The following is a 25,688-nucleotide window of genomic DNA, read 5'->3' on the forward strand; positions in this document are numbered from 1 at the left end:
AAAAAAAAAGAATTGTCGGGAGGCTCAGGGCCCATGTACATATATTATATCGATCGTCGAGGCACGAGGGAAAAATACACGGCGCGCCAGTGGCAGCCGGTTAACAAGTTGTCGTACACGCTACCGCGAAATCCATCTCTCGTGTTCTCGTTGCCGGTGTTGGGATCGAGTAATTTCGAGCCCCCATCCTACCTCTTTTTTTTTGTTTCATTCCACCCCCCTTCCGTTTTTCTGTACACAACCAACAGCACGTCCTTCAGCTGCTGCGTATCAATTTGAAATACCCCTTCGCGGTATTTTTGACTCCGCGATACGTGTACCTCGCGTGTACAGAGCGGGGAGGGGACATTTTTTTTTCACCATCGACTCGCGCTCTGGCTTTTTGCAGCAGCCGCTCGACTACCCGCGTCCCACGGTATTTATCCTCGCTCGTGTTTTTATTTTTCGTTACTTCCGAGCGGTAAATGTAAATGTATACATGGCCCATCGGCGGGTGATTGAAAGACCGTTTGATAGGCATGTGCGCGCGTGTCCGAACATCAAAAGCTTGCTCTCCGGGTGATGTTTAATCAAGCGCATGACCATTTATTGTAAAAGCTGTTATTGTAATTTCCGTGTGCTGATAACGATCGAGGAATCAATTATAATGGAAATCGATGCCTAAACTGACGTTTCTCGCGGATACGGATAACTATGATGCGGGTTGTCGTACAGCCTTAGATGCTTCACAATATTATAACAAGTGAGTCGTTTATTTTCGATTCCTCGCTGAGACGTATAATTTATCGACTTATTGACATTGCGGTATCGATTGTTGTCGATTTGTTAATATTACTCAGTATTTAATGCGCTAGGCGAGATATACTAACTTTAAATTATGATCAATAGATATTAACACTTCGATAGCAATGAAATATCAGAATTCCTAAACTCGCCTCCACTCGAACATTAATCATGGCCAGGTTTATCCAATTCGAAACGAATAACACGTACTGCTGCAGTGACAAAAATTTCTCGTTTAAATGTACAACCTCAAAAAAAAAAGGGCACGAAATCGCATACGCGTAAAAATGTCAAGGCTCCGCGCATCATTCATTCCTCAGTCGTCCGCACATGCATACCGTCACAGCCTTCAATTCGGGCTTCGGCAGGTGGTTCATTAGAACCACCGGTCTGTGTGGCTGATTTACATCACGTTTGTCGCAGCGGCAAGTGTTAATTTATATACATCGGGCATACACCGAGGAAAGACGCGGAGAGAAAGTGGAGCCAACAAATGCACGGGGATAATTTGCTCTCGGTTCCGTTGGGTTGGTTTTTTCCCCTCCCCCCCTCGTCTATTTTTCACCGCCCAACCGCGCTGTCGATGCCCCCGAACGTTAATTAGTCCCGCACTCGCGGCTATTTCCTCCTCTCTTTTATATTATCTCCGGTTTCAAATGGACGAGGGGGTTTTTTATAACTCCGAACTCGCGTGTATGTACACGTGTGTGCATACCCGCGCGCGCGATTATAATTAATCGCGATTAATTCGATTATGAAGACGCGCTCGCTCGCCGGGACATTAATAATCCGTGACGAATCGAAATTTAATTACCTCGGGGGAATTTCGGTTTGTTGTTTTTTTTTTCCCCCCATCCACACCACATTCGCCATCGATCGTTAATCTTGCCTTTGGACGTCGAAATAATTCATGCAACCTCTCGCGGACGCGTGCGTTCCCTTTGGTTTCATTAATAAACTTCACGCAAGTCTTGTGTGGAGCAGCACCGAACGATTGGCATGGTTTTCGTTCTACGAAACCTACATGAGCTTTTCACAAACATCGCGTGGTTGATGAAATATTTGCGAGAAAAAACAAAAGAGATTCATAAAAATGTAGTAGCCGAAACGTGATAATTCGGGTGCCGAATATGTATGGCTCGACGTAACGGCAAAACGCACCAACACCGGAGAATATACGCGTGCGGTGTAAGCACTGTGCGCAAAGCGCAGAGCGACGTGTGTATTATATGTATACAAGCTCTCGCAAGCGACCGGTCGACCGACGGCGGAAACTTAAATTACGGTTTCGTGTCGCTGGCCTCGAGGGAGCTTAGCCCAGCCGTGCTTTCCTGCGCGTGTTCATATATACACACACTGGTCCACCCACCTACCCGCGCAAACACATGCACAAAGATATCAGCGCGCGAAGCGATACGAACGAGTACGTGTTTCGCTCTCACCTTCGGTGCAGCTATATGCTCTGGCGACACATGTACACGCGCACACTTCGGTATCCTGCTTTGACGGGGCTCTGACTCCATTATACACGTATACGTGGTATGCGCTCTAGAAGCGCCCGGCAGTCAAGTTTTAATGGATCAAGCGGGAGAGCCTCGTCGTGTGCAGCCCTCGCGTACAACTTATTTACATGGAGCTCGGATATACACATGGAAAGAGAAGCAAAGGAGGAGAGATCGCTCGAGTGTGTATGTATATGTGTATGTACAATAGCACCGCGTCGCTTTGACTTTTTATACCCGCATCGGCTTTTGCTCGTTAAATTTGCATTTTGACTCCCGGCAACGCGACGACGACGATACCGACTATTCGCTGCATATAATGTAGTACCCAACGTGTGTTTGGCCTCTCATCGCTCGTAAGCGCACGCGTTGAGGGCTCGCTCCTTTGTTCTATTTACTTTACTATTCTTTTTTTTTTTTTTTTTTTTTTCAATATTTCGCGTTTTGCCAATAAGATCTTGTATCAAACTCCTCTTAAATGAATTACATACCCACATTTTAGAATTTTCTTTTACTATGAACTTTCAAAGTATTTTTGTCCCCACAAGAAAACAATTAATGAAAAATAATTTTATTTAATTATAAAAATAATTTTTATGATTACGTAGAAGTAAATAAATAACGAAAATTAACGAAGCCACGATAGGCAATTGGCTTCGTGAGGATCGAGGATCTGGTGATACTATTAATCGATGATATTCTCATTGTTTTCGAGCAGCTTTAAAGTGGAGTTCGAGAAACTAGTCAGTGAAAAAATTGAGATTCAAAGGAATTGCGTTATGGTAAGCCGCTCGAAGCACATAAATTACAGTCAAACACGAATATTGTTTACTACACACAATTTTTTTTTCTAAATTATTTTTTCATCATTGTATATTACATCTCTTCATAAGTGCATTGGTACGAAAGTTGAATTAAGAAAAAACCAAACTAAATAAAAAAGTAACCTTGTAATCGTATTATTTTGTAAAAGTAATGTTACTGTATTTTTGAATGAATTTTCTCTTGATGTAAAAATTTTTTCATTTGATGCTTGAAGTTGAGAGGCACGTTTTTCAATGTTTTGTTGTATTTCCACGTAAAAATTTTAAGTATATTTGTTAAAAAAAAAAAAAAAAAAAAATACATTATACAATAGTTGATTAAATGTTCATTCATCTACGTAATAGCGATGTAGACGTAAATATTAAAAGTTGTTCTAGATAGCCGTACTCGTAATAAAATTCACGTTGTCTCTTTCATTTCATCAGACACAATAATTTCTTTTCTTTTTTTTTTTTTTTTTTTTAAATCACAAGTAAAAATCATTCATAAGTGTTTGCCAAACTGTATATACAATAGATATGAGTCGCTGATTTCTCATTATCGTATTGCAAAGTGTTTATTCATTGAATAATTGCTCGGTAAATCATTGCAAATCATATTCACATAAGTAGAAAAAGGCTTACAACAATCGATCGTTATAATTTTTCTCACATTCACTAAACATAATAATATTGTACATAATAATTGTTGTATAAATCAATGTTTGCTGCGGCTGCACTAATTGTGTGTTTTATTTGACGGCTTAATTGCAATTTTCGCATCATTTCATCGCCACGTCCTCGAGACTCGCAGACTATACACGTCATCAGCCTGTGGATCGTTCATTTTATTTATTTATTTATTTAATTTTTTTTTTTACTAATTTTTTCTCATCCCTCTTACATGCTTTAACCTCGATCAATAAGGCGACATCTGACGCTCCAAAAACTATGCAATTTACAGGATATCCAAGTAACCGTATACTCTTCTTCACATGGATATTATGCTATTTAATTTCACAATCAAAGAAAAAAAAAAGTACTTTTAACGTGATGTTTGCAAAGTTAAAAAAAAGAAGATATTCAACTATTCGCTTTTTGTATTGAGCAGAACCGAAGCTATCGTAAGCATCGCGCGAAAATCCAAGTTGCCAGTATACTGGTAGAGAAAACGGCGACAAACAAAGCGTGTCCATTGAGCAAACACATGCAAGCGCGGCTTTTACAATTCACGCGACGTTTCTATTATCTACGTACTTGCTTGCAACTCCGCGTGTACAATAAAAAACGCGCTAGTATAGTGAAAGTATACACGTATACCTGTGTGAGCGAGCGTAAAAAGGTCACTTCTCACGTCGGACATTTTCAAGCGATTAACAAACAATGGCTTCTAACCGTGTCTCGCCACACGACGGGTGTTTGCCGACGCGATTGCCAAGTTTAGAAAAGCAGCGCCAACAGCAGTTCGTCGATTAATATTTACGGCTCCCCCTGACTCTCTCTCTGTCTCTCTCTCTCTTTCCTCTGTTTTCTTCTTATATCATCATGACTAAATTGGCACCGAGAAAAACGAGAGAAAAATGCTACTGTGGACGTGGTTTCGTAACTCATTTGTATAAGAGTATACTATTGCTCGTTGTCTCCCATTCGCTTATTCGACGTAATTAAAAAAATATATCAGGCCTTTATATTATGCTAACTTGCTTATTTTTCCTTCGCGAGGATCAAAGTATGCATACGAATTTTTGACGCAGGTATTTCTCTCGGTGTCAGTGGTTAAGCAGCTTTTGACCGTCGCCTGCACATGATAATATCTATTAGCTTTTACACGTGCATTTTTTTCCTTGCTTGTTTCGTACAGTCTTAAGTTGGACCTGGAAAAGCTAGCCCAGGAGAAATCGGAAATGCAGCGGCACTACGTCATGGTGAGTACGAACCGACACGCCCATCACCTACTTATGATCGGCATCTCGTCATTTTTCACACTTTCACTCATGTACATTTATATACACGTTATATATGTTCATAATTTCACGTGCGTTTAGTTAAAATATGTATGTTGACTAGCACCTATAGATTTGATTATTTATTGTAGTATCGATGGAAATTTACGACTCATCAATCGAAAATTCATACATCAAAAGATTTAAAAAAGAAAAAAAAAAAACAACAACAAAAAGTCGTGCTGTATTAAATACGTAACACTCGCTGCAAAGTATCGAGAAGAAAAACAAGAAAAAATAAGTGGGGGATAATGTAGCTTTAATTGATTTCCAGCGATAATCAGCAGCAGCTCGAGTTGAATCAATTATTTACAGATGGCTATCGAGGGGGTCTGTTTACGATTATTTTTCGTTCGACACGGCTCGATTGGCCACAATAAATCAACCCATACAGACACAACCCGGTGATTTCCCCATTGCCGGCTCCACACAGGCGTCGATATGATGTAAATCAATCGTTATCCTGTTTGATTACAATTTATATCTAATTAGTTTGCTCCGCTCGAGAATAAATTAAGGAAGAAGGAAAAAACAGAAGTGGAGGAAAAAAATAAATAAATAAGCCTCGCACCGACTGTATTAATTGAGCAGCGGAAAGCAGCGATGGACAGATACGGACGGCGTGTATACAAGTATCTGGCCAACGCAATCACGGGCTCTATGATTCATCGATAAGGCAAGAGTGTTCCGACACCTTCGAGGAACAATCTCGAAATACGCGCTCCACTATTAAGAGAGATGGATAACAATGCGCCTTCCATCCCTCCTCCCCCGTTGTGATCGTTCATTTTAATTGATTACTATCTCCCGGGTTTGATCTACTCCATTGTTTCGAAGCTTTTGAGCCGGATTATCATCGCAACGTGGTAGGCGTGATCGAGCGCTGTAAAAAAAAAGAAAAAAAAAAAAAGAAAGAAAATACAATTGCACGGACGCCGAATAAACTCCATCTCTCTCGAGTGACACTTACGTGGTAAGTTATAACTTATTGTTCGTCGTTTAAAAATCTACAAACTAATTAAATCACAAATCACTGGCTGTGCGACTTTACGACTCTCATTATTATTACTTACTATTCGATTTTTCATTTCAGCCGGCACGTGATGCATATTTACTCTCATTATTTGCTCCCAAACTTTTACCAACAGCGGCAGCAGCATCATCATACACACGGACAAGTTATAAATAAAACCTTTTGCGATTTGTTGAACATTTGTTGAGCACATTGCAGATAGGTACGAGTCACGGCGTTCCCCTCGTACTATATTCCCATCACAATCCACGCGTGCGAGCGTATACGTCTTAATTAGCGATGCTGAACTAGCTTCGATCTCTCTCCTCCAATCGTGTACACACGTGTACACGGTCTCCTGCTGCTGTCACCTATCGCATCCAGCACGAGCTTACCCGTGTCTCGTCTCTCACGCCTAGCGTTTACACAGCCGGCGAGAAGATCACTTTCTCTCCCCCCCCCGCATCTCTGGATACACCTCTCCCCGTCTTCTCTATATCGAGTTTCCACTCTTCCCGGGACTGACAACGCGCGACTTGATCCCTGCCTGTATTAATTTCGCGAGATTGATACGCTCGATTACCTTATCTCTGTTCCAACGCGCGTTTGTGTACAACAACTGTCGCTATGCGTTGAAGCCTCTCTCGATTTTACCTGTATTCAATTCGAGTGTCGTGCACACGCAGCAAGTTACTTCCCAATGGCTTATCACCGATCGCCGGAACTCTGATTGTTTTTTCTCTCCATGACACTCCCCAACGTCCGACGAAGAAACGTATTATTTTTCTCGAGAGATTTGGGATCGACGCGTCTTACCAACCACAGCTTGTTCTACTTGAGAATCATCATTTGGTGATGTTGAGTTGGGTGACACTCATTTTCCGTAAAAGTACCAATTGATCGGCAATGCCAAAATAATCAATACTTCAATGAGTAAAGCACCAAATAAATCTTTCATGATTGAATTTTATTTTCCTAGGAATTAATAGACGGGTAATCAGTTGTGAAATGTTCTCGCTTCCGTTTCAAATCCATCATCGGACATCTATTGACAAAATGGAGGGAGAAAATCGACCGTTTCTCTCTCTCTCACGTCTTTCTCCAAGCTTCCTTCCACCGTAATAACGAGCTTGTTTTTCTTGATTAAATCGTCGACGCAAGCTGAGAGAGGCCAGCCAAATTTATCCCTCGCCGTGCACGTGTATATAACGGGTAGAGCAAAGGGTGGCGTACGAGAGAGGGAAGCCAATCCGGGTCGAAATTTGCAAGTTGCCGGGCCATCGGTTTATAGAACAGGAAGAGGAGGCGGAGGAGGGGAGTTGAGGTCGTGCCTGGGCCCCCGCAACAAGTCGCTTCGAGGTGCATCGGTCCAACGTGCTATTGTGTGGGTATACAACGAACACGCCCATGTGTATGTGTGTATATTGTCTGCGGCCTCCGCAGGTGCCTCCTAATTAAACAATCAAGCGCGGCTCTGTGGCGTGATTTGGCCAGTGTATACACACGCACATACACATGCTTGCTCTCTCTCCCTCTCTCTACCCGGATGCTGCCGGCTGTTTATACGCACGTGCGAGCTGAGTGATTTCGTTAGGACGGGGTGGGAGGGTCATTTGCGTTGATTTGACTGCCGCTTTCTCGCTTGTATTCAGGATGATGATCGTGCAAAAGCAATTGGCGATTTTGAAGGTTCGTTCAAGCGGTTTTTCACATGATTTTTTTCGAGACAATCTGTTGGTCTGGTTAAAAAACACTACCGCTTCTCTTCGGTGCGTATTGAGAAAAAAATGAAGAGACGGGCACAAACGCATCAGGGAAAAGATAAATGCAACTTTTGAAACAATAGCCGCTCTGCTGCAAAAGTTTCACTTCCAACCGGCTAAAGAGGGAATAAATAATTTGACACCCCTCGAGAGCCACCTCTGTTGTTCGCTCGCTGCTCACTTGTGTAGCTTTACGTACAAAGGCTCACCTGAGCTTTCGGAGGAGCAGCAGACATGGTGAAGAGAGAGAAGGAGGATTCTCGATAGGCATCTCGCAGGGAAGTTACGCCGGGAGAGGAGGTAAGGAGACAGAGCCTCCATTAGTCTCTCGGCTCTGATTACTCGCCCCTCCTCTGCCTCGCTCTCTTCTTCGTGCGGGACCTTCTTACCATCGCGACACAGATCGTTGATTGCTATCGGCGCCGATCTGTTTATTGCGAGAGAGGTAAGAATGAGAAAGGGAGAGACGTTCTCGATTTACCTTCCAGCGCGAAAGTCAATATTCTCCGCTATAAGGGGTGGATCGGGAAAGGGATGATATAGGGTCGGTCGAGGCTAGTCTCTGTGCTTCTCATGCCCATACGAGTGTATAATATATACATAATAGGTGGGCGTTCGCGTGTCCTAGCTGATTCCTTTGTGTTCCAATGGATTTTCGTGTCGTGGAATATTTTATTTGTCGTATACGAGGGGAGAAACAAAGTTTGTTTTTTTTGCTCAAAAGAGGGGGACGAAAGTTTCAGTAGGTTAAACGCGTAATTAAATTCCGTTTTTTTCGTGACGCTCTGCTCACTTACATCGTAAATATACAGAGATACAGGTGTATGATCAAATTGTCTCTGTGGGCGATAACGTGTCGCTGGTGTTAATACGGAAGTGTGTTTTTTCATACAATACGAGCGAACAGGGAGTGGTTATAGGTATACGTATGTAATTAAGGTTGGAACGAGAATTTTTTTTTTCACTCTATCCAGTATGCGTGTGTGTATTCATAGCCAAGCACGATTTTACTTACCCGTGTACACGCAATACGATCGAACAATCAACAGAAAAAAAACCTTTTTCGGTACCACGAATCATTTCACGGGGGGGAACAATCGGCCTTATGATTTATACCAGCGAGTATAACTTTAAATTGCGCACAGTGGAGGGAACTGCAAAAATCTCCTCCGGCTTCGGGGCGTGATTTAAGACTTGGCATTCGAAATTAGTAAGTACGAAAATTCAACTCGTCGAAACGTACATTATAGCAGCAGCAGCAGTGTATAATCAAGTCAAAGAGAAAAAGGAGGCGGGGAAGGAGGGCTCCGTGTTTTTCGAGGCGCCCCGCGGGTGGGAGTCCATTAATTAAGATCCAATTAACACGGCCAAAAGGAGGAGGAGAATCCGAGTGGTGTGGATTTCGCGCTCCGTCTCTCCGGGTATATTACACGGCCTCGGAAATAGTTGGCTCAACTTTACATCTTACGATCCCGCGCTCGGCTTGTCAGCAGCTCCGAGTTTACTGCATCTTCGGATCCGCAATGTTGTTGCCGTTGAGGAAGTGCTGTATGGCTTTCGCGAGGAGCTTATATTACACATACACACGAGGGGGGGCATTGACTTCTTTACGGTAAACTGCTGCTGCTCTGTAAGTAACAGATGTTGCGGGGATATTGTGCTACCGAGAGGAGAAAGTTGACTCGCGGAATTATTCGTTGGAATTTCGCGATGGTCCTTTTTTTTCCTCCTATGGATATGGGCTTTATTTGCACCGCGAACAATAAATTGCAGTTTACGGACATAACGGTGAACTCTGCCGATAAATAATTTTCACGCGGTCGCTCGGCTTTTTTTTCCGCAGCTGCTGAAAAAACAATGGGGGATTTATTTTGGAAAATCGCCGTGGATGCTCGGAGCTCTTTCGAAACGAAATTTAATAGCCTTTTTCGGCCGAGGTGTTCGGCGTGCAAATGCCAACGTACGCGTATGCGGTGTAAAACACGTATACGAGCCCAAAATACAGCCTCGGCAAAAGCGGAGGATGTTATTTTTACCTCGAAACCTTTCCCTTCTTTTCCAAGCGTAGTATCGAACGATCCGCAAATAGCTAGTGATTCCGAGTGGAGACCCCCCCCCCATTTGTTTGACACATAAACGCAGGGAGGGTCGGACGGAAATTGGAAATATTTAATTTGGCCTCGGCGACGCGGTATCGATTCAATGGTTTCGTCATCCTTGCAGTACAGGATCCTCCGGGAAAGAGGAATGCGACTCTGACTGCACTGTTGAGCTTCAGCTTTCGAGAAATGCTAGAGTTGGATGAAAAATGTATCGAAAAGAAAATGGAGCGAGCAAGGGGGTGAATGGCGAATCAATGGTTTATGCCATGGTTTATGGTTTATGGTTTATCAAAAAAAAAAAAAAGCTCATTCATATCAATTGTGACAGAAAAAGTACAAAGCCAGGCTCGTATCTCAGGGGAGGGGAAAAAAGAATATCAGAACGACGATACACTTGCAAAGTGGCTTTTCTCGCTCTCGGGGCACACGAGTACATAAGTCGCGGCATAAACCGTATGCGTCGTTTAAGCTACCGGCGTGCCCATGCAGTCCACGATTTCGCGGACAAGCCTCTCCTCCCCTCGGGCACTCCAACCACGGTGGCCGTTCATTTTCATTACGCGCCGGGCGCTGCTGTATACGCGTACATCACCTCAACAGCAGTAGCAAGTCGAGCTGCCTTTATGGTCCTCCCCTCTCTCTCGCCGCGTTTTCGCGAAACGCGTTACTGCACGACGTTTATGTGCATCGCAACGCCGCTGCAGAAGAAGAGCGCGGGTTTTACGAGCCGTCCGAGCAGTAAACGCTAGCCTGGGCCGCCGCTGACCTTAACAGCCAATGAGCTCGGGCGAGACCCAAGCCGTTAAAATCCTGCGTACTTGCTTGCTTGTTATCGTAAAACCGGCGATCGGTCCTCAATGTGTGTTGTATCGAACCATATGGTGAGGCTGGTGATTTTTTTTTATTTTTTTTTTTTTTTTCATTATTCTAAATTTTCTAAGAGCTGCTCTTGTATGCCGATAAAGTTATGATTACACCAGAGTGATTATTGTATTCCATACAGCACGACTTTTTTGTTTTTATACAGTAAATTGTACGCTCGACAAAGTTGGTTTTTATGCGTAGCTTGCTGTTTATTAATAATTCAAGGTTGCTTTTTTTTTTTTTTTTTAATGTGAAAGAGTACACTGCACGAGTTTTGCATCACGAGCACTTCAACACAAAGCACTTGTTACTTTAATTTTTTTATTTCTCAAACACACAACTACAACACGTACTCGTACTGTATGACAAACGTTGGGCAAAATATGTATTAAAATTGTGCTTCTTGTCTTTTTTCAGTACTACGAAATGTCATACGGCCTCAACGTCGAGATGCACAAGCAGGTAAATTTTCCTTTCCACGTAAAACGCCAAAACATTACATCATGTATGGTAAGATTTTACTCATACTGCACAATACGAGAAAATTGATACTTCGCCAACACCTTCATTCCATATTGATTCCCTATATTGATTTTCGAGCAAACAAAATGTACTAGCTCGTAGTAGGTACTTACACTATACCATACATTGAGTTTACAATTACGAGAATCACTTTGAAAGTTGTTTAAAGAGCTTTATACCCTTCTTTCGAACATATATGAACTATAATCGATCCTTATCGTGAGACATAGCAGTTTTTCGACCACTGGTTGACATTCAGTATATACAAATGTAAAAATTTAATTCCACGTTTTTGTCGAGCTTAAAAAAATAAAATAATTAAAAATTGTAAGAAAAAAAAAAAAAAATCTCCATCAGACGATGTGAAAGTGGTAAGTACCGCAACACCCATGAAATCCCAAATAAACGACAGGCCCGCAACAAAGCTGTGCAGAGGTGGCTGTCGTAAAAGCATCGGAACACGCTGGACCGTATGCCCCCGGACTCACCTCCAAGCGCCTCTAGCTTTAATACACAGCAGTGTACAGAGTGTACACACACACACAGTCGGCGTCACCCCGACAGCTCTGGCGTAACTTCTGTGCTCTCGCACCGTGTACACGTAGCGTTGGGAGAGGAGGTGGGGGGAGGCGCCTAATCTAATATTAAAGCCCAGAGCCCCGGGAGGAAGTTTGCCGTGGATTAGGGGGATGATTTCGTCGTGTGTATACACACTCCTCTCTCGCACTTTGTTCGAAACATGGAGCGAAACGTCGTGTCCGACCGTGCAAACTCTCACCTTCCTTCGCTCGGCTACTGCTGCCGGCATAAATATATGTAAACAAGGTAATAACATGCAAATGCCGCGACGAGCTTTTAATTCGGGACAAACTTTATTGGACTGTGTATTGGCGGTGCGTGTGACCGCAGGGGGTGTACCATGTGATACGATCGAAGAAGAGAAAATGCGATGCCGATGGAAAAACAATTACTCGATCGCTATCTCGGTTTCTATTACGACCGGTGTAATACTATTAACGCCCATTCAATTTGACTAATTGGGCCATTATTTGTGTATTTGGAGTACTCGGTCCACTGTGCCATTGCTCATTACGAAATTGTAACTGTGCTACTTTTTTCACTTCTACTATTAATGGTAACATCATGGACTAGCTGAGTTTCTTCTTTTAATGAAAATAAGTACAAAAAAAAATCTATTAAGGATTCAATCGATTGGAATCCCCTGGTGTGGCGACTACTTGAATTAGCGGCGTTTCTTTCGAGCTGCCTCCGCATTAGCGACTTGCGATTCACGGCAGCTCGCGTGTGCGCACTTCCTTTTATTTCCTCCTCCTCCTCCCCTTTTCTTCAAATTAGGCGCGCGCACTCGAGAGAAAGAGTATATAGCCCAATGGGTGCCGCCCGGCGTCAAGAGTAAAATAAACGACCCACCGGTGGTGGTTTATCGAGCAAATACACGGGTAAGCTTTTCGCGCGCGTTCCCCTCGATTTTTTCCTTCCCTTCGTAAAGAACAACACGACGGAAGAAGAAGAAGAAGAAGGAAAAAAAGTGCCAGGGTAGAGGGGAGTAGAAGAGCCGAGCAGGAACAACTTGGGATTCACGAGGCGGCCCTGTTACCCGTAAGTGCGGGCGTAACGAGAGAGCAAAGAAACGTAACTTTGGATGGGGCGAGTGGGGAGGGGAGGAAGAAAAATAAGCGTGGGACTTTTTGCTTCGTCGAGGCGCATGCATGCGTATTTATTATTCAGAGCCACGGGGACGATTTGAATTTTCCGCTCGTCGCTGTCGCGCTTATTGTAAATACATATATACCTTGCGGGTCTGATCGGCATTCGGTGAAATGGAATTTTTGGACGCGCGTGTAAAAAACTTTGGTGAATTTTTTAATCGACGCGGTGAAACAGTAAAAATAGAAACAAAAGAAAGACATTTAACTCTTACGGTATGAAAGAATAGTCGTGCAAATTAGACAAGTTGGGATTAAAGGGAGCTACTCCTGTCACTTATACCTCCTGACGCTTTTAATTGCAATAAATTGAATCTAGAATAATCCACAAATTTGTGTGAGTGTAATCCGAGTGTTGGGGGTAAGAAATACCATTGGCATTCGTACCGCAAGAAAAGGAGAAAAGTCTGGTATATTCCTACAGTGCCACCTCCGTTACCCAGACGCCAGCTCGTCCAGAGGGCCCGACGGAATAATTCAAGGAGACAGAAGCTCGGTCGGGAGAGAGGGAGAGACACGTACGCAATCGTCGAACTGTATATTTTTCCACAGATAGAAAAAAGAAAGGGCTCGCCCGGCGGATAAATAAAAGAACAGGTGTCTGCGTTGCGCGAAAACGCAAGGAAAGAAACTCTTGCGGTAGATACTCACACCGAAGCGAAGGTGCCCTCATTCTTACACAGCTGCCGAGAAGCGAGAGCAAATTACGGAATATGGATGCGCAGAGCCGAGACTTGTAATCCTGGGGGATAAACAGCATCTTTTCCCCCTCCCCTCTCGAGCTCAATCCCGCCAGCGCGAGCTTCTGCTACATAATGCACGGCGAGCCAGAGGAACGGAAGAAATGGATAGCCCCGAGACGCCGTGGGCGAGGATCTTTCTCGGGTTTGAATTTTATGCTTTCCCCCCTTCCGACTGCTGTTGTTGTGTATGTATATATCTATACGTACGCGTACTCCCGAGAAGCTTTTCCGACTTGTTTCTTCCCAGCTGATTCTTCTACGTGCACCGGGTAACAGCTTAATCGATATCGTCCGCTTGGATTTTGTGGCTCGTTGATCAACTTGATTTCTCGTACAAACGGATCGTCGATTTGTTTATTTATTTCGTGTAGGTATATGCACGCCTTCTTTTGTCTATAATAGTTGGGTTACAACAAAGCAACCATCAAGTTCGTACACTGTACGCGCAAAAAGAGACAAATTAGACCCACTCGTCCTCGCAATCTCTCATTTTCCTCTCTCGGTTCCCCGCCTACGACGGGGGGGCGTGCACGACGTGATGAGAATAATGGGCGCGTTTATTGAATATTTAGCAGAACGGAATACCGAGGGCGAGCCGGAGGATGGGTAACCCCACCCCTCTTCCCTACGCGATCCCTATTTTTCTGACCGGACGCGCCCGAATCGTAAATCGGATCCCACCGGTCGCGGAGGAACGGGAAAAACAAGCAGAGACAGAGAGAAAGCCAGGCGGCGGAAAGGGACAGAGCAAACATTGCTCCCTCTCGAGAGGGAGGCCCCCCGAAAGCCAAGGGCTTTCCTGCGCTTCCACCCCCTTGGGTCCCTTATTCCTCGTCTCTCTGCTGACTTATCCGATCCATCGTATTACAGTGCGCGAGAGTTGATGGGACGGATATGTAAGGGAGACTGACCGGTTGAATTTGCACTCCATGTGTGATATGTGACTCCAGAATCATCTGTTTTCTCACTTTTTCGACCCTTCCACGGTAGTTACGTTTTTTTATACGGTTCGAGGATGAATCACGACCCTCTCTTTTCCTCTCTTATGCAGCAAGTTTGGGAATCGGTAGTATGGGCTTGTGGATTACGATATAGTTTTTGTATGTGTATATACACGTATGAGAAAAAGTATTACGGAACAGTGAAAGAGTGTAGCTGACGTGAGCAAATCAGCTCGTAGTCCCTACACCCACACGCAGTGCAAAGTGTACAAATAGAAAGTTAAAAGTGTCCACAGAGCAGTACGTGACTGCCATACAGTCCTACCGTGCATGGAACAGCGCACGATTGTTAAAGTTTCGTGCTCTTTTTTCTGCTCGTCTCCCATTTTCATACCTCGCTTCCCTCCTCTCGTACCCTTCGAGGCCAGCAGAGGTATACTTACGCCTTCTTTCTTTCGAAAATTAGCGAATAATCCGAGTAAGTAGAAAATTCACGCCAATAATGCAAGAGTGAACAAAATCGTAAGATTTAAATTTTAAAAAAGAGTGATTTATTGTTACCTTGCGGTGGTACTGTTTGCACTTTTTTCAAGTTATTTATTTTACAGTAGTGATTTTCTCCTTGTTCATGAACTAAAAAAAAAAAAAAAAAAAAAAAAAAAAAAAAACAGCACTCTGTTACGTTAAAACGTGATGTGCAGTGCCCAAACTTGGTCTCAGAGCGGGCATAAGTTCACCACCACCGACTTTCTAAAAGTCAAGCCGAAAAAATTCTGCAAATGTTTTCCGTGGGAGTGAATTTCTATTTTCCATATCGAGCGCCCCATCTCCGACTCTATAAATCGCTCGGAGATTTGTGCGATCTGCCGCGTCATATTTCAGAGCTCGGGCCCCTGCCGCGTGCGCGTCGCGAGAGCAATATTGACGCGCGTGTACCTGCACAAGTTATGTGCGCGCACGCAAAAACAAGGGTCGATTTTTCGATCTTGGCTGTTTTATTTTTCAACCAGAGCACTGTACCGCCACACCCACGCGGTTGTTGTTTCTTTCGCGTCCATTCCACGGAGGTGGCTGCTGCTGGCTCGTCGTTTATGTTTACTGCGACGGGAGGAGGACGTGCAGCATCGCGTATGAATTGAATTCGGATGAAATTTATTTGACGAAGCGAACGAGGGGGCGGTGCTACGTGTTCTTTTTTTTGCTTTTCGTTTTTGAAATGATTATTCAGCGAGGCCGCTTTTGTTTTTCGATCGAGCGTGGGTGAGTTTGTCGGACGGGGATGAGCGGAATTTTTCGTGCTACTCTCGTCTGGGCGCCCTTCGATTTATGCTTCCCTTTTTTCTTTTCAATATTTGTTTGCATGTTCATCCCTAATGAGTTACTTTTTTCCTTCATATTTTCTGAGTTAAAATGTATCTATATCTTGTTATGACACCTGTATGTATAAAGATACTATTAATCAAGTTTAATTACCATTTTGTCGCAAAAACAAATATCAATACACGCAGAGCATAAAAGTCGAAACGATGGGAAGAAAAGGGCGAATAAAATGTAATTTAAAACTTACGTATAACGTGCTATAAGCTCACAAACTCGTTTTCACCATATTGTACCAATCAATCATCGCACAATACTATAGCCATCCAACTCGTAACCGCATTTTTAATGTAAGATTAAAAATGAAAATAATAAAAGCGAGAAATGATACTGCGCATACCTAAACTCTCGGCTGTAAGCTTTGTCCTGCGTAATCTGCATAAGCGCAGGTAGTAGTTCACGTGTGTGCAATACCATACTGAACAATTTGTATACCGCGTGCACGCTCTATACCACGATTGGCCTCATTCACACCAACAGACGGACACACTATATTATACACTCGCTGTTAAATCCGAGCTTTTCTCACTCTCTCTCTCCATGCATTTTCTCCCTCCTCCCTACCCTTAACAATCGATGATGATGTTGATGATGATGATGATTATACCGGTTCGACGAGCGACGATACAACGACATCGTGTCCGCGTGGGCGCACCGAACTGGAAAATGAAAGCGACGACTGCTGGTGCCGGTATAACCTGCATCGGTACACCAGGGACGAGGGCGTGACAGAAGATAGAGACACAAATGCAAATGTGTATTATAATACCCGTGCGCGAGCCCGTTGTCACGCTCGGACGAGCTCAAAATATTATGGCCCAGCGTACAATCGATTCTCATTGGTGGTTCAAGTTCCCCAACGTGCCGATTTATGCCGATTAATCGCTCGTGTGTGTGTGTGTGCGCGCGCACAACTCGATAATGCATCCCCTCTCTCGCTAATAAATATTTAGCGCACGGGTGTATTATAATACTTTATGCACAACTGCAGGGTACATATCGAGTGCATTGGTGATGGGTTGAGCGTCTGTGTTTGTCCGCAACGTGTATACGGCAAGGCAGACGGGAGGTAACGGGGAGGGTGGGGGTGGTAAAGCAGGTAGAATGAAATTTTAATCCGGCGCATGAGCGGCTCGTTTTTCGCGCGCGATATCCTCGCTTATGCAAAGCGCGTACGTGCTCCTTCCTCTCTACCTCCCCTTTTTCGCTCTTTTTGCCTTCGTTTGTATGTATAGGTGCAGCAGCGACGAGTAATTCCTACCTCTCTCACCCGTGTTTTTTGGTTTATCTCCGTCTCCCTCGGGCAGCTGTACCTTTCAGCTTTTGTTACTGCGAGCCCTTTTTCTCTCTCTCCCTCTCATCGTACTGTGGTCGATGTTGTTGTTTGGCGCCATGCAACTTTCGCCTGCTAATTTTAATGCACGGTGGGTTACAGAGCTACACTGCTGCTGTTGTGTTGAGTGTACACTGCGATCGACGATGTCGACCCCGACGAGAGAAAGCGTGTACATATTTATAACGTTTGCCAATACCTTGTGTTTTTTGCTTTCAACCAACGCAGATGGGTCGTCGTTAGAGGATTGAATTTTCGGTCATTATTCTCAGCTTGACGGAGTTTCGTGCAAAATAACAAAAATAATCATCGAATTTTACGAAATCCCTCGTCGAGTAATTGCTTATGGAAACAAAAAGGTCCGCCCCAAACTAACGAGAGTCCATGCACACGCTCTGTCGTTTGTCCACTCAGTTTTGGCGCGGCGATAAAAAAAATAGCTGTACAAAAAGTTTGCCGTCCTACTACTGCAAGAGAGAGAGCTTTGGTGTTTGTTGGTCGCGCTGCTGGGCGCAGGTAAGGACGACTAACTGCTGGAAGTAATTAACATGCGAGCCGTCGCTTTCGGGAACTCTGGCTGGGCGTTTTCTCGGAACCAAACGAGATCTACTGACTTTGTTCCGTGCTCGCATGCGCACCTCTTGTTGTTTTGCGTTCGTTTCTCGCAACAAAGTTGTTTGATTGATTTTTCACTTTTACCCGTGAAAATACAACCAGGGACTTTTTTTAATGAAGTTAACTTTTAGGCTGAATGGGGGAGGCTAGGTTTGATGAAACAATTATTTAAACGCAGGGGCAGACGAACGAGAGGAATTAAATTGCGCATCGTCATAGAAGCGCAATGAATAATCCCCGGCTTTGATGAAAAATTTCGATTGTCAATCTGCCCATTAATCTGAGGGGAAAGGCAACGATCAAATGCACATATAATTCGACTGAAATAAAAAAAAAAAAAGAGAGAGAAAAAACCTCCCGGCAGCTGTCGCGGAAAAACGAGAGGGTGGAGGCGAAAAACAGAGGGCGCGAAATGCATTATCATATATACGGGAAGAGATGGTAGGTACTGCAAAGCGCGTCACTGCGCACAGCGGCATTTATTCACAGCCGAGTGAAAAGAGAAAACGGCGAGGGGAGAGGGGTTGGGTACAAATACACAGAGGGCGGAAAAACACTGTTGGCCGCTCCCACTAGCATCCCCCTCTCGATCCAATCATTTCCGATAAACGGATTCGCCGGTTTGTCCGCCTGTATTTGCAGCTGCGGCATAAAATCCCCTTCCCGTGCTCGCGTACGTGTATGTATGTGTATAATCAATGAGCATATCACTTTTGCATATAACGACCAAAAACCGGCTCAGGGTGGCGCATGGCTGATTATACGAACATAAATACACCCCCTACACTCCCCTTCCACCACCGACCATCTGCCTTGTCGTCAATTGAATAAATACACGCACGGGCTACTCTCTGTACACGTATGAATTGGAAATTTCGTGTGCAGATTAAAATCGGGAAAAAAAGGAAGAAGCGAGGTGAGTGGTAAATTCACGCACGGAAAACAGCGATTGTTTATCAAACGAGTCTTGCCACAATTTGAAATATTTGAGGGATAAAACTCATTTCAACGAGAGGAAAAATTTCCATTAACAGATCGAATTCTCCCCAAGGGCAAATTTTCTCGAAAAATCGGAGCTACCCCGACCAACCCTGGAATTTCCCATCTGCGCGCGAACTCTGACGCTTCCCTTGTCCCCGCGCTCTTGCGACCAGAGAGCCTGAAAAAAGTCACTCCAGTCTCGAAAAAAAAACCAAAAATAGCGATACAAAAAGAAGCAGTGGCTAAAGGGACGCGTAAAAAAAAATAGCGGCATCGAGCACACGGACAAGGGAGGGAAGCGCAGAGAGGAGCGGAGGAAAGAAAAAACGAAAAAGAAAGCTCACGCGGCCGGAGCGCTCGGTCGTTCATTTTCCACACGGCGTTTTAAAAGACGAGAGCAGAATGGAGGGAAGCGAAATGACGAGAGAGCGAGAGAGGAACTGTGTGTGCACACCAGCGGCAATAAAAGAGGAAAAAGCGAGCCAAGGTATGAGGTGACATCGCACACATAGGGGTACGTATACATGTATATATGTGTACGTATAGGCGCGGCGGGAAGCTCGATTTTTCCGATAGCGAATTTTGCTCTTGGCTTTTTTTCCTGTCCCTCCTGCCCCTTTCCCAGGCCCTCCCCCAATCACCCCATCGCCATTTACTTCTTCCTCTTCCCTTCTCTGGCTTTTTTCCGCTGGCTGCCTTTCCCTTTACTCCCCGATTATTCTACTTCCCTCTCTTTTTCCCGTCCGTTCGTTTCGCTCGTCCAACTCTTTCTCCCCCGTCGCCCCCATTTTTCGATTCGTCTGGCAAACGTTGACTACCTACTGCTACCCTGCGAGTGTGTGTGCGTACGCTCAAAGCAAACTGCACCAGCTATGCATATACAAAGCTACTGGAGAATGAAAGTTCAACGAAAAGTGAAAAAAAAAAAAAAAAAAAAAAAAGATACCTTGCAGCAGCAGTCAAATTAGACGGCAAAGTTGACTCGCAGCTGAGTCAGGACACCGATGCGGAAATCCCTCTCCATTCCTGCACAGTAACGTCATCTCGGTATCCACCGATGGTTAGCAAAAAAAGAACCCATAGCCGAACGTCCATTGCCCCCATTTTTTTCACGCGTATCTCCATTTTGATTAATTCATTCTGACCGCACTTCCAAGCGCTCTCCTGATTACTCACTTTTAAGGTATCTCCCTGCGGCTGAAAATAATCATCACCGGAGCTAATTTCATTTCAAAGTACAGCTATATTTTTCCCCCACAGAATGGTGGGTATGCGCGTAGAGCCGGGAATCCCGCTAAATGAGCCCACCCCGAGGCCGGAGGCAATTCATCCGAATTTCCGAGCTCGTGCTTTTTTTAACACCCGAAATAATCACAATGATGGCCGTCCGGGGTAGTAATGAAAAAAGCCGAGCCGAACCTTGTTAATGCTCGATGCGCGAACCAATGGTGGATGGGAAAGGGGCAAAAATCGGTATCAAAGCCCCGCGGAGCTTTCACCTGTACGTACACGTGCGTCGGTGACCGTGTGATAATGTATATGTATACGCACGAAATGGAAAAAAGGAGTGAGTGGAAAAAAAAATGTCAAAGCGTGGAATGGCTATCGACCGGAGTTGGAGGGTGAGTGTGCGCGCGTACGTCGCTTTTTTTGCGGACGGGCTCGTTAAACCGGTAAATGAATAATGAACGAGCCGACGAGTACTGGGAGTAGGAGAGAGAGAGAGAGAGAAAAGAGACACTACTACTACTGCCGGACGCTGCTGCTGCAGCAGGTAAAATGGCAGATACGAGGAGGAGGAGGGGGGGGTTGAAAAAGTGGGGAAGGGCGTTGGGAAAGAGTGAAAAGGAGGAGGGACAAAAGAACGGAGAGAAGGGTGGGTGGATGTGAAGGGGAGAGTTTGATTGATTAAATAAGCGCGCGAAAGAGGAGCGATAACCGTTCGGATAATGAATTGAAATGAAAGCGCCGAGCCGAGCGCTGAGGGGGAGTTTTGGTTATTGGAACGTGACGAATGGAGCGGCTCTTTCGACGGAAATTACCTGTTTGAAGCCTCAGCCGTGTGCTGCTGCTGTTTCTTTGAACGATTTTTATCGATCAATTCAACGAATTACTTATGCGATGCAGCTGTTTTAATTATCCATATTCAATTGAGCCCTGGTGGTGTTGCTTGTTCCTCAACAGCATTGAAAAAAAGGGCATTCACTACTCATCTAAATAATACAAAAGTCCTCCAGTGCAGGGATGAGTTTACAGGGCACAGCAGTGTTTAAAACTTTCATCCGTAAAAAGGCCATCCATCCGCGTCAACACTAACACGGGCGACGTACACGTCAATTTTACTCTATTTCCCTCATCCCAATAGACCGAGAGAGGTTTGTGCATTTATTTATTTTATTTACGAGGGGACATTAGCGTTAACAGAACACTTTACTGGTGGCCAACGACGCCGCGGAATTGGATTGGGGACCGGTGAAGCGTGAGGCCTGTCCCTTCTTTTTCCGTGGATCGCGCAAATGGCTCTTAAAATTCTCGACAATATCGCCAAGCTCCCGCTTCTTTCACCTTCTTTTCTCTGCTCGGCTTCCCTCCACCAAGTGACACCGTAAAAACTCGGCGAGCCGGCTGCTCCCACGTTCTCTTTTAAATCTCATTTGCCTCTCTTCCCAATCCTCTTTATGCGCGCACATTCGTCGTCGGCGACGACGGCGTTTTTCGCAAAGTTTCATGAAGCACGAGGATGACTTAATGGGACGGTACTTTCAGGGCAGAGCCAAGAGTGCGGCCTACCATGCGAATATTTGCAAAGAATAGACGACGCGCGCGACAATTGAGCCGCGCCGGAGTTGAGGAAGTAATTTAACTTTGAATTGATTCCCGGGATCTTGTTTTTTTTTTCTACAGACGTTTGTCGTATACTATCCGAGCCCTCCTTCGAATGTACCGACTGTAAACATTTTTACCTAACTGGAATACAAATGTCTGACCAAACTCGACTATGACTACTTGTTTCTTTTTTTAAACTTACAACCAAGACGACTGACCAAATTTACGTATTACCACTTGTCTGTAAAAATTGATACAAATACAGTCGTGTTGATAAATTGAGATGCCTGACCAAACTCGACTGTAACTACTTGTCTTTTTAAAATTGACAACCAAGATACTTTACTAAATTTACATATTACTACTTGTCTGTAAAAATCGAAACAAATATAATCGTGTCGATAAATTGAGATGCCTGACCAAACTTTGATATTACTACTTGTCCATAGTTAAAGATGTTCACCAAACAGTCGTATCGACGAATTAGGATGCCCGATCAAACACGGTCATGACCACTTATTCGAAAAAATTCCACTAAATAATCCAATCGTGATGTCTGACCAAACTCGGAGACTACTACTTGTCCTTTTAAAATCAGCACTAAATAGTCTTGCTTTGTCCCTTGATTGTTAGTTAAATAATTCCACTAACACTCTCCCACACTAACAATCCACAAAAGTGGTTCTTTTTCTTGTGCAAACATATTCATTCTCCTATTTGCGCGCAAATGCACAAAGATATAAAAGGAACGACAGACCAGGGCGTTTAATGCTCTCTCATTTATCTTTCAACTTGATAAAGCTCACGTTTTAAGAAAATAAAAAATTACAAACAACTCGCCACGTTATAATCTCTAAACTCTCATTCTTTCTTGTTTTGCAAAATCGTCTTCGTGGTTATAAAAGTGGGGCTCCGTCTTATACGCAGTGATTTGAGAAAGGAACGGAGGAAGAAACGGCAGCGCAGAGAACGAGAATAAAGAAAAAGGAAGAAAAGCGTCGCGGCTCTTTGAAAGTCTTTACGAGCAACAGCAGCAGCAACAACAAAGAAAAAGTAAAGAAGAAGCTCCGCATGTCTCCTAAAAGAGTAAAAGAAAAAAAAAAAAGAATTGGTGTGACGCGCGCGCGAGGAGCAACAAGAGTCTTTTAGCGCTTTTACGACTTTCCACCGGAGAGCCGGTCGCCTTTTTACGACGCCCCTCCGCGTCACTTCGAGGCTTTCTGCAACTCTCGTGGCGACGCACATTCGTACGCGTAAAACAAAAAAGACGCACTTTGTGTTTTATCTCCACTCGAGGTTCTATTAGCAGCTCGCCTTTTTTTTCATTTTCATTTTTATGGCCACGGATTTTTAACGATTAATACAGGCAGCATTGTATTAAACGAGGGGGCCAAGAGATTCGAGACGAGCACCCTCGTTAACGAATCATAGCGGTGCTGCCTGTTGTCATCTTCCTGACTCCTCTTTTGTTATACAAGCTATTTCGATTTTATTTCGTCTTTCGTTCCCATTCTTATTTACCCCCCAGTGGTTTTGTTGCGCGATTACAGCAGCTTTTGGGTGCTTTTGACTTTTTATTGATTGTTAAGGATATCAAATTTAATCACGAATATCATATATGAGGTAGAACTGATTGAGGGAAGTTTGGATGAAATGATGATACTCCATGTATTCATTACTTGGGAAATTTAATCGATAATTTTACACAGCAATAAAAAACACTGGAAGTGTTGATAAATACACTGTATGTACGCAGTCGATGGACCAACATGCGTGCAATGTATTTACAAAACAAAATGCCATCCGAACACATTGCTGCAAACAACCAAATTGTTATCCTTTTGGGGGTGCAGTGAGTTTACGCTGTTTCAACTGACCAAACAAACGTGGTTAGGTCAATCCAGTCTTACGGTGGAAAACACTCGTATTGCGACAATAGAAAAAAAAAAACTCCGACTCGTCAAAATCCCCCTTGACAGTGCGATATCGTATTTTTGAACTGCTGCAACATTTTGCACTTCATAGGTGTTGGGGACAAGCGTAAACCTTTACGTTCCCCTTCCCCCTCCGTCTCGAGACTCCTTGCACATACATCGAGGAGACACCGTAATCCTTTGGGAGCATTAAATACCTCTACCTATTTTCACGCGTAAATAAAATAATACTTCATTTTTCTTCGAAGAAAGTCGAAAACGCTTCGTATAGTGAAAATCAATACAAAGTGTCGTCTGAGACATTACGCAAATTGGAATGTAAAAAAGCAATAACATAAAAGATCAGGCCAATCGGTAACAACCACATGTTTACCGTATAGCAGTTAACTGTCACGTTTCTCCTCTCGCGTGTAGTACAGATGGATATGTATGTACACCAACGATGTTCTCGCGGCGAACTTTTATGCTCATCGCTGTCGGGCACTTTTATCGACATTCGCCTGTGTTGGAACTACAGAGTAAAAAAGAGCCCCAGTGGGTGCCGTTAAGGGATTTCTCACGACCCTCTGGAAAAACCTTCGTCCATCCTCTCCGTTTTACTTTCCTCACCAAGCCTGTGTACCACTACGGCGCTCGTATATTTTTATTTTCTTTCTCTTCTTCGAGCTGTTCGAGTCTACGATTCAGTGAAATGAGAAATATTTCGAGAAGACCAAAGTATACGTCACGTGGGTGCAAAATAACTTTTACCCTGCGTTCATACATTTACATTTCGGCTCTGACGAATTCAATGAAAGTTTCACGTCTCGAAAAGCGTCAAACGTCACACGGTAATACTTTCTCCTCTAGCCCTCCTCTACACTTACAGCTTAAGCCACCAACTCGATTTGCTTTCTTTTCTCCGTGAGCGTGCAAAATAGATGCTAAAAAGAAACGTCACACTCTATATGTACGTAGACCTCCATTCGAACAAGGACAGGAGGGCCGAGCTCTAGAGCACACATAGGTATTGAAAAAAAAAAAGAAACGTCGGCTCGTCGTTAGGGACTATTTTCATACAGCACCGGTAAATTACCTCGTCGCGAGCCCAATGATCCCCCCTTTCCGGCCATTCAGTGGATATGCCCGGGACAATCGCGGGATTATTCCATTCGCCGTCGAGGGCGCGTGGATAGCACCGAAAAGAAAGGAAAGTTCACGGCTCGCACTAATTCTCCGTCGCCGGGGTCCCTTTTTTTTTCATCTTGTTGCACCGCTGGGGGTGACCCTCCCTCTAAGCAGTACAGCACAGGCAATAAAAAAATCTGGGGGTGCGGATCTCGAGCCCACCGATATTAAACGTCCCGGCTCGGCTGTACGCTATTTTACATTCTAGCGCTGGTGTTGCTCTCGTAGTATTGTACCTCTCTTTTCCGCCCTTTTTCTTGTGTATTACCACCCTGCCAAGAAGCATTTCGCTCGGCTCCCTTTCAATTTTGCCATTCGCAAAATTCTCGATTATCGACGTAGGAATGTGTGAGCAGGCTCGTGTTCGGTGCAGACTAGTTTTTATTCGTAAACGAGTAGAAAAAATAATAATTGGAAGCTAAACAAAAAAAGAGACGTAAGCTCCTCCACAACTCGTTTAAAATGCTGTTTTTCATATCCTGTTGGTTTTTATCACTTGATTTTGAATCGCGCGTATCAATCAGTATCTTCTTTTTACAATTTGTTTCATAACGAATCCACCTTGGGATTTTTTTCAGGAGATAAAAAAAAATGAAGCACGTTCATCTCTAATTAATCCAATACAGCCGCCAACAGCCGAAGGATCCGAGCCCTCGTTTTTATCGAGGACACAAATTTCACGGTGTCTCG

The 25,688-nt window shown here is 44.1% G+C and overlaps 1 protein-coding gene across 1 annotated transcript in view; it reads left to right on the top strand.

Moving 5' to 3' along the window:
* Nucleotides 1-25,688, top strand: part of LOC106639825 (protein groucho) — a 127,200-nt gene that overhangs the window by 38,609 nt on the left and 62,903 nt on the right. The window contains exons 3-4 of the mRNA XM_089594760.1: nt 4,950-5,013; nt 11,250-11,294. Of these exons, the coding sequence (XP_089450886.1) occupies nt 4,950-5,013; nt 11,250-11,294 (109 nt within the window). The remainder of the gene's footprint in view (nt 1-4,949; nt 5,014-11,249; nt 11,295-25,688) is intronic.

The sequence above is a fragment of the Copidosoma floridanum genome, unplaced genomic scaffold (genome assembly GCF_036245765.1).
Source record: "Copidosoma floridanum isolate Cflo_tuat_1 unplaced genomic scaffold, Cflo_Japanese_pri ptg000001l, whole genome shotgun sequence".
NCBI lineage: Eukaryota > Metazoa > Arthropoda > Insecta > Hymenoptera > Encyrtidae > Copidosoma > Copidosoma floridanum.